General features: G+C 37.5%; 1 protein-coding gene across 1 annotated transcript; it reads left to right on the top strand.

The window, feature by feature from the left end:
* Positions 1 to 131: 131 nt before the first annotated feature.
* cabp5a (calcium binding protein 5a) lies at positions 132 to 7,073 on the top strand. Its single transcript, XM_018678363.2, has 7 exons — positions 132 to 3,830; positions 4,184 to 4,233; positions 4,705 to 4,735; positions 4,904 to 5,047; positions 5,227 to 5,336; positions 5,507 to 5,654; positions 5,792 to 7,073. Exons 1-7 carry the CDS (start codon positions 3,791 to 3,793, stop codon positions 5,818 to 5,820), a joined length of 552 nt encoding a protein of 183 aa, XP_018533879.1. The 5' UTR covers positions 132 to 3,790; the 3' UTR covers positions 5,821 to 7,073.
* Positions 7,074 to 8,997: the final 1,924 nt, after the last annotated feature.

Genomic DNA, 8,997 nt, shown 5'->3' with positions numbered 1-8,997 from the left:
CACGAGCCGACACGTCGTCACGGTGTGGCCGAGGATATATAAATGATAATGTGGAAACTTCACAGCTTAAAATCAGCAATTATGTCGCCTCTAATAACAGCTGGGATAGTATTATTACTATCCTACAACTTCACAGACAGCTGTTTATCATGAGCTAGTGAACTGTCGGTAAACTTTATTTCAGGATTTCTCATGATCACCAATTTATGTCAAATTAGAATATGTTCAGTGGGGAATCAAAAACACAATCAGCAGATACTCTACTTTAGAAAAATGTGTGATAACACATTGTAAAGTATTCTACAGAATCAAAAGAAGATAGGCTTATTAGGCATTAAAATGTTGTGAGGTTTATAATATTAGCCTATGTATTATATTATCGGACTATTATTGATGCAGTAATGTGAAAACAGCATTTTAATGCGATGTTGGTTGAGGAGAGTTAATAATTGAACAGATGTATATTGTTTTAGGTCGTTTGCTAAGTAACAAGAAACTGAAGATAAATGTATTTAACTAAAAAAGTATCACATTTCCTTCTGAAATGTGGTGAATTATAAGTATAAAGAGGCATAAAGTGGGAAATACGGTAGTTATGTAAAGCATGTGCATCAAAATTGACCTTAAGCACAGTGACTGAGTTAATATTTTTTGCCTCCAACCACTTACAATTAACATGTACATCTTTCTGCCAAACTAATCAGGATTAAGTCTAATGTGCACATCATCGTGAAAATTATTATAAAATTTGAGGAAGCATGTCTTCACAATGTGACTTTCAATCCAAATCCAAATCAACATCTGGGAGTTAGCTCAGTTCACTTACAGTTGTTGTCTTGCAAAAGGAACCAGTGGACTAAAATTTTTGTAAATTAGCAGCTTGAACTGGTTGAGACTCCAATTCAAGTTTTAGGAGTAATTTATAATTGTCTGATAGTTACTTAGTGGTGACAGATATAGATCAGCTCTATGTGTGGTGACATACAGTGATTTAGTGAAATTGGAATGGGAACAGATATAACTTGGTGTCATACATATTGGGCGCCTGTCCATTTTAACAGAGGCGGATGTTTGGGATGATAGATTATTATTTAATCCCTGCCAAGAAACAAAGATGTAATATATTTCTTTTAACTATTGCATAATGTATAATTTGTGTTGTGAAATAGATATTCATGATCTACCATCTCTTTCCAGCCATTTTCCAAATTGCAATTTGCTAATATTTGCCTGTATTCCTTGAAATTGCATATTCCAAATTGCAAACCAAGAAATAACCATGGGCATATGTTGCTTAACACATTGGGTTTAAGTCTCCAAAAGCCAAGTAAACTGATAATGTTACACTTCTTCTGTCACTACTTATGGAGATTTTGTTTTTTTCTTCTGTCAAGTTAGTTTGGTGTCAAACTGATGTGTGTCCGTCTGCACACACAGACAGACGCACATCATCGCAGTAACACATATGTCTTATTTGGCCCAGCCTCTGCACTCATAATCCACTCAGTATAATCTCTGTATTGTGTATTTTTTAGCTGACACACCACATGCACAAAAAGCACAATAAAACCCAAACATTTTCCCTCTGTACCTTTTCCCCTGTGCCTCAAGTCAAACTGTCTCCAGTCATCAGGCTGTGATATGTCAGAAATAACAAGCTGATATATGCCACAGTGACTCTTTAAAGTTATTCACTGAGGCTGACTAGACAGGACAGGTTTTCTGACTTCTACATCTGTGCTTTTGTGTTGTAATAACATCTTAATTTTTTTAGTAATCCAAAAGTTTAACCTGTTTTTCCCTCATCTTTTAAATCCTAACCCTTTCTTAATTCCCCCCATTCCCATAAGGAAACCCCAGCATCCTCAAACCTTTTACCACCCAGTCACCCTCCTCTGTCTCTTCTCAGGTTTCCTCACCCATATTCCTCTTGCCCTCCTCTCCACAGGCATCTTTTCACAGCCGTGGGTGTGGCCTTGCATAACCTCTTAGCAGGAAAAAAAGATAATAAAATCATTACTAGCTCCTGCAGCATAGCCCAGCGGATTATGCTTCTTATGCAAACAGATTTTTGATGAATTTACATAACAGGGAAGCAAACAGAGGGGAAAAGGTCAGAGCAGAGGACACAGACACACACACACACACACACACACACACACACACACACACACACACACACACACACACACACACTATCAAGACCTGGTGGTTCAGCTCAGTCAGACAGTTCAGACTGGGCATTAACATGCTTGCTGTAGGAAGTGAAGATTGACCCTGAGGCATTAATTCTGAATATTGTCATCACAGTATTTCATGGAAGAAATAATCCTTATTTTCACGCAAATGTAACCAATACTCTACAGATTATCACACAGTGGGATATTAGCTGTAATCGGCCTGTGGCTCTTTAATACAACCAAAATCTGTTTTACACAACAAGGCACAAAGGATTTAAACAAGCCTTTATTTTTTTAATTATTTCCACAATATGTTAACAATCTTACTTAATTTGTTGAAGCACTCATAGAGAAATAAAGCTTTTCCCCGGAGAGATAATTCAGCTGACCCAATAAGAACTGTTATGAGTGTCCTGATCTAGAAAAAACTGTGCTGCTGCAGAAAACTCACCTGTGATATTCAGCGTTTGGTTGGCTATTTGTCCAAAAACATGTTTGCGCCTTTACAATTAAGCAAAAGGTTTGTTATTAGAATTAACACTGTGATAATAAGTATACGACCTGTGCTGTGAACTTTAATCTTTACCAGGAAATATTAAGTGGACATAAAGGTAAAACATATTATAAGATTATGGTTGATCATTTTATTTAATTATTCTGGGGCATTTTTGCCTCCTCTTAGAATTTTAAAAAGTTCAGATTGTGTAGGTGAGCATGACCACATATCACTTTGGCAAAATCAAACAAAAAATAACCAGATGACAAGACAAAATGCAATGGAGAAACAATAAATTAGCTTTTTCCATGACATAAAAACCTGGACAACATCGAATTTCTTTAAATTTTAATGAATTACATGTCGTGACAGAATGTTTTGCTGCTTTTTACTGCTGAAATAATCAAGCAATGATAAAAATCAATGAGCTTTGTGCTGTCATTCAAAATAAACAAGAATTTAAAGATGTCACTCTGGGCTCTGATACCTTATGATAGGCATTGTTCACTGCTTTATATTGTGTTAAAACACTCAGTGATTTGTTGCAAAAAATAGCTGAGAGATTAATCAATAATGAAAATAAGGCAGTTGTAGCCGTACTGTTTTTATACTGTCATTACAAAGTGCTGAATCTGCTGAGTAAAACTCAGTGTGCTGTAATTAATTCACAGTAAACAATAGGGCAAAAACTCTAAACAAGCAACTGTATCCCCTAACCTGTAAACGGATAGTATCCTATTTCCTCTGCCAGCCGTGGGTTCAGATGTCAGTATATTATTCAGTATGATGTCAGCCCTCAGCTGGAAACAGGGCTGCATCTCTTTGGCTTTCATATGAACCTGCTGTCCTCCCATCACACCGCTGACTCCACCCCACCCCCCCACACCCTTTGCGAGCATACAAGCCTGAATGCAGCCACACCTCCCCTCATACAACCTCCCAGCATCCCAGGCAGGCTGGGCAGACAGGGTCGCTGCGCGCTGAGAGGCAGGACTGTCCTGGGCTGAAGAGGGACGGGACTGATACTGAGAGGGAGATTAAGAAACAGACGGAGCATAGAGGGCTCTTTGTACTGCACGGGTCAGCTGCTGAGTCTTGACTTCAGGGGTCGTGTATGATGCGCTTGGCTGATGAACAGAAATCACCAGAGGAAGGTGAGTACAAACAACCACATACTAACCTTTAGTTAAATGATTGCAGTCTTTTATCTAATTTCTCTGTTTAGAATTTTTAACTGTGTTGTTGTAGTAATTGTGGGTCAAAATGTAAATTTCTGTCATCATAAATTGATCAGAATACTTTTGTGAAATGTTTTCGTAATGTAACAAAATGAGTCCAAATAGGCATATAGTTCAATCCCTCAGAGGGAACACAGACTACTCATCCTGTCTTAATCCTAACTTTCTGGATCTGCCAAACACCACCCATCTCCGTGTCATGTCAGAAAGTGTCAACCAATTCACAAGGTGTCATAATCACACACCACTCTCTGTGTTTCTCCTTTCAGAAATGAGTTTTGGGGCAGCGTGCATTTTCTTGCGAGGCGGGAAAAACATTGTGAGTATGACAGTAAATAGCCCTTTTCACAGTTTTTTGATGGGTTTGACCTCATGTTTGCAAACTGTTCTGAAGGGCTGATGGGATTATGTTCCAAAAAGTAACAGGATAAAATGCTGAGAGGTTCAGAGTCACAGAGAGAGAATCTGTGCCTGCTCTTTACCATCATGTGCCAGTGATGATACTGGCCCATACTGAGCCCACCTGCCAATATGGACATAATCTACATTTAAATCCATGCCATCAGGAAATCCCCAGTTTAATCTCTTTGTTACCGTGCCATTTAATTCAACAAGAAGATCTGTAAGAATAAATAAATCATCCATTATGTTTATTGTGTGGTAGATGAGTTGGTAGCTAATTTTCTTGCTGTATGTTTGTCATGCTTTTAACAGCTGCTATACTTAATGGTATTTTACAGCATTACTCACTAAACTGGATTTAACCAATTTATTTTTCCTCTTCATGCAGTCAAGAGACCTGGCTGATGATGAGATTGATGGTAAGTTAAATTCTCACCACTGAGTTTTTTTTGCATGTTCTCAGTCTTTCATCATCTCTTTTGTCGTCTTTCAAATGAACTGTCCGTTAAAGTGGATTTTAAAAATTTTTGCCACACAGCCTTTACTCGACTTTCTACTTCACTGAGTGTTTTGCTGTATTTTTGCAGAGCTTCGTGATGCGTTCAATGAGTTTGACAAAGACAAGGACGGGCTGATCAGTTGTAAGGACCTGGGCAACCTGATGAGGACAATGGGTTACATGCCCACTGAGATGGAGCTGATTGAATTGAGCCAAAACATCAACATGAACCGTGAGTTATATAATAGTGGTTACAGAAATTCTACGATAGTGGCTGATTTGATCCAAAGGACCCCAGAGACACGCAATGTGAAGATGCACAATGGCCAAGAATGTAAATGATAGTGTCAGCACTAATGATGAGTGATGGGTGTTTCTCAGTTCCTGCATCTTTATTCTTTTTCCTGGTAGTTGGGGGCAGAGTCGACTTTGAGGACTTCGTAGAACTGATGGCGCCGAAGCTTCTGGCAGAAACAGCTGGGATGATTGGCATGAAGGAGCTCAAAGACGCTTTTAAAGAGGTGAGAGCGAAGTGCTTTCCATAAACTTTCCAGGATCTATGATGCTTTTAAAGAAAAGGAAGCAGCTATCCAGCAGCTTCGATGCCAGATTTTGCTTAGTAACCACTCATCCACCAGATAAACAACATATTTATGTTGCTTTTTAAATTTTCTTTCTTTTCTGCGATTAGTTTGACATGGATGGAGATGGAGAGATCACAACACAGGAGTTGCGGTCAGCCATGACTAAGCTGATGGGAGAGCACATGAGTCAAAGAGAGATAGATGCCATCGTGAAAGAAGCAGATGACAATGGAGATGGCACAGTAGACTTTGAAGGTACAAACTGACTTTTGAATACACTGCCATAAACATGAATAATAAGCTTCACAGCACAAAAACAGTAATTACCAACATAAACGTGTTGCATTTTTCCCTACACAGTAACCTGATTAAACTTTTCATTATCCCTGCAGAGTTCGTCAGAATGATGTCCCATCAATGACAGTCAAGGAGAATGACAATCAAGGAAGTACCTCTGCTCATCCGCAGATATGCATGAATAATGATGCTGTCTTTATCTAAAGCTCTTTCACAGATTAACTTGTACATATTCAATGCAAATGTAATAATGTTAAAATTCCAAGAAAAATCAAGCAATATCAAGTCGTTCTCAGAGAGAATATGCAGCTATGCAAATATTGACAATTATGTACTGAGACATTTTTAAATACATGTAAGAGTATTGAAAAGAGAAATATTGTTTTGTTTGATGATATATATTGTTAATACACAGAGTCATTATGGATTGCTTTGTTGAACTAGTTGATTTTTTGAAATGTATAAATTAGAATACATTTATTCTTATTGAATTACTCAGATACCTATGCATTATTCTTATCACTGAAACAATGTAAAACTAAATATTAAGTTAGCAAATAATAACAGTTAACATCATTACAGTGTATATGTACATATGCAATATTTAGCCTGGACTTGTTGTAACATGTAACTGCTTACATGCTTCATTTATGAATGGAATCATTCAAGTTAAATCCTGGTAACAGGTATTTGCAGATATCTGCCTTTGGCAAAGAACAAAATAAAACATCTAAATATATTTAAACCTTGCACATGAGTTTTGTGTGCCACCTGAAAGGACGCCAACGACACTGGGTGTACATCATTCAGCAGTTCTGACTTTGCCACATACATGACAAAAGATTAAAAGGCCACCTTATAATTTGGTTAAATAATCAGAAAATAAAGAGACTTAACATTTTACTTGTGAGTCAAACTCTGTCATGGCACACTGAATTTTCAGAAAACTTTTTGACCTGGCACAGGAGGTAAAGCACAAGTGTAAATAATAAAATTCATAATAGCTGAATTCCAATTAGCTGCATCAGTTTTTGGTCCTGGTATTGTGCATGCTGGCTCTGCTTTATTGCTAACACCTGTGCCTTTCCAACTATGTCAAGTAAAAAGTATTGCTTCTGTGCTAACAAGCAAGGCAAATGTGGAATGTATTCTCAGTATGACTTCCATGATAAATTAACTTGCTTAATGACAGGCAACTTGCTGGTTGTATAATAAATTGACGCAATAATCTATGGATTTCATGTAGCAAAGAGGGGATTTGGAAAGCAAAATCATCAGTGATGCTGCGCTGTGCCGTGAGTAGAAATGTTGAGGATTGAATAATTTCTCTGCCTGGCTTTGGAAGAACATCGGGATAAAGAGATTGTGTGACCAAAAATGGACAGGCTACTGATTTGATAACAGTACTGCTCATAAAACATCATCTAAAAATGGTGAAATCATGACTGCATCATGCGTAACAGATTTCTAGGTATTATAAAAAGGCAAAAAAATATGTGCTTCTCCCCAGAATTAAGCTGTTTAGAGAGTATGGACAGGGCCATTCCTTGAATTTGGCAATTCTCAGTACAAGTTAAGATTTATAGAAATGTGGAAGTAAAATGTGGGTTGTGTGTGAAAAAACAGTGTATGTATCCAGAAAGAATCAAAACAAATCACTGCTAGCCAGCATTGTTGGCTTATTTCCACTGATAAACAGTTGGGATCAAATCTAGAATCGCAGCTTGCAAATTTTACCAGTCAACACCACAATAAAAATATATCAAATTTGTCACAAATTTGCTCTAGAATTTACACAAATTTCACTGTGAACCTGTGAGCAGAAGTTGTGGCTTATCTCCAACACTGTGACAAACTGATCCAAAGCCAGAACAGCTGAGATTAAATACTGGGGGTTGAGGGAATTTTAGAGATGTGGGTGGAGGACACACTGCACCCTCACAAACAGATGTTATTGCATGAGAAATTGGGCAGAACTTCAAATGGACGGACAGATGGGGTACAGGGGCTTATAGTACCAATTAACAAAAGTGAAGCTGCTCTCTCTCTGAACACACAGACCTAATAACTAAACACACATCTGTCAATGGCACTCCACAGATTGGATACAAGAGGTGATAGCTGTGCCAATATGCTTAATGGATAAGTAAGTTTTTGTGTGTGTGGTAAATAACTGCTGTTTTATGTGGACAGGCAGTCAGCATGAGAATGAGAGAGAAACAGTGCTTTAAGAAAAATTTATGATTTTAATTGCTTTTATTTGTGCACTAATGTACATGTAATGTAACTGTGGGTGTTTGAAGAGGGGGTCCCATTTGAATGGAGGGGTTTAAGAATCAGATGATGCAATGCACGCTGCCTGGACTTTGCCCTCATCCTTCCCTGATCCTTCTAACATCCAGCATTGACCTTTATTGCATTAATCCACAATAATCTCTCTCTCGGTTGCTCTCTGACTCAATTCTGAGGTAGCCAGTCAGCCCAGCAGCTTGTTGTCACGCCACATAATGAGAACTGCGGTTTTAATCCTTTCCTTCCACTGTCTTTGTTTTGGTGTGTCCGGATTTTCATTTGTTTATTCCAACAGTCCTGGTAATCCTTCTAAGAAGTGCTGGTTGCACCTTGGGTATCTCCTGCTGGACCACCTGGCCTGTGAGGGTTAATACAGCTTATCAAAGTCATCTAGTCTTTTCCTGTTCACATTAATCTGTGAATTTGTTTTAATTTTTTTTATTATTACATATAAACAGTGTTATGTAATACCAATAACTATATACTGGCTTTTTAACTGGCTCTGTGCCGAAGTATTTTCTTTTAATTACAATACTATTATCTAGTTGTTTATCAGCACAACTTTATCAATTGATATCAAGTGTCAAAGAAAGAACTGACTGTGAAGAAACATCTGTTGCGAGGACATTCAGTGTGTTGCTGACAGCCCGATAACAATAAGAAGCTCAGTAAATTGCCTCAGCTTCATCTGATTAAATTCACCCACTCAAGTTCTGTTTACAAAAATTCTGTGTTTACTACAAGTTGTTGTAATGAACAGTCAGGCTGTTTTGTCCCTGTGATTTTGAATCTATTCCCTTTTTTTATTCATTTGTTCCTAGTACTTTTTAAAAACTTCTTAAAACTGATTTATACTGCCTCACTTAAAAAAAAAGAAGAAATTTGTTGTTTAGCTAAATTAATTATGTTATTGTGTCCATTTATGTTTTGTATAATCTATCAGGTTTTTTCATGCTTTTAATGCAAACCATTTTGTAACTTTTGTTGTATAAAGTCCTATATAAATCAA

Source organism: Lates calcarifer, linkage group LG23 (assembly GCF_001640805.2).
Source record: "Lates calcarifer isolate ASB-BC8 linkage group LG23, TLL_Latcal_v3, whole genome shotgun sequence".
Classification (NCBI taxonomy): domain Eukaryota; kingdom Metazoa; phylum Chordata; class Actinopteri; family Centropomidae; genus Lates; species Lates calcarifer.
This window is presented reverse-complemented; position numbering and strand designations above follow the sequence as displayed.

Bases quoted from the DNA above. Each gene is read 5' to 3' on its own strand.
- cabp5a (XM_018678363.2), top strand. From the start codon at position 3,791: ATGATGCGCTTGGCTGATGAACAGAAATCACCAGAGGAAG. The intron at 3,831-4,183 runs GTGAGTACAAAC...TTCTCCTTTCAG, and splicing joins ACAGAAATCACCAGAGGAAG to AAATGAGTTTTGGGGCAGCG. The intron at 5,337-5,506 runs GTGAGAGCGAAG...TTCTGCGATTAG, and splicing joins TCAAAGACGCTTTTAAAGAG to TTTGACATGGATGGAGATGG.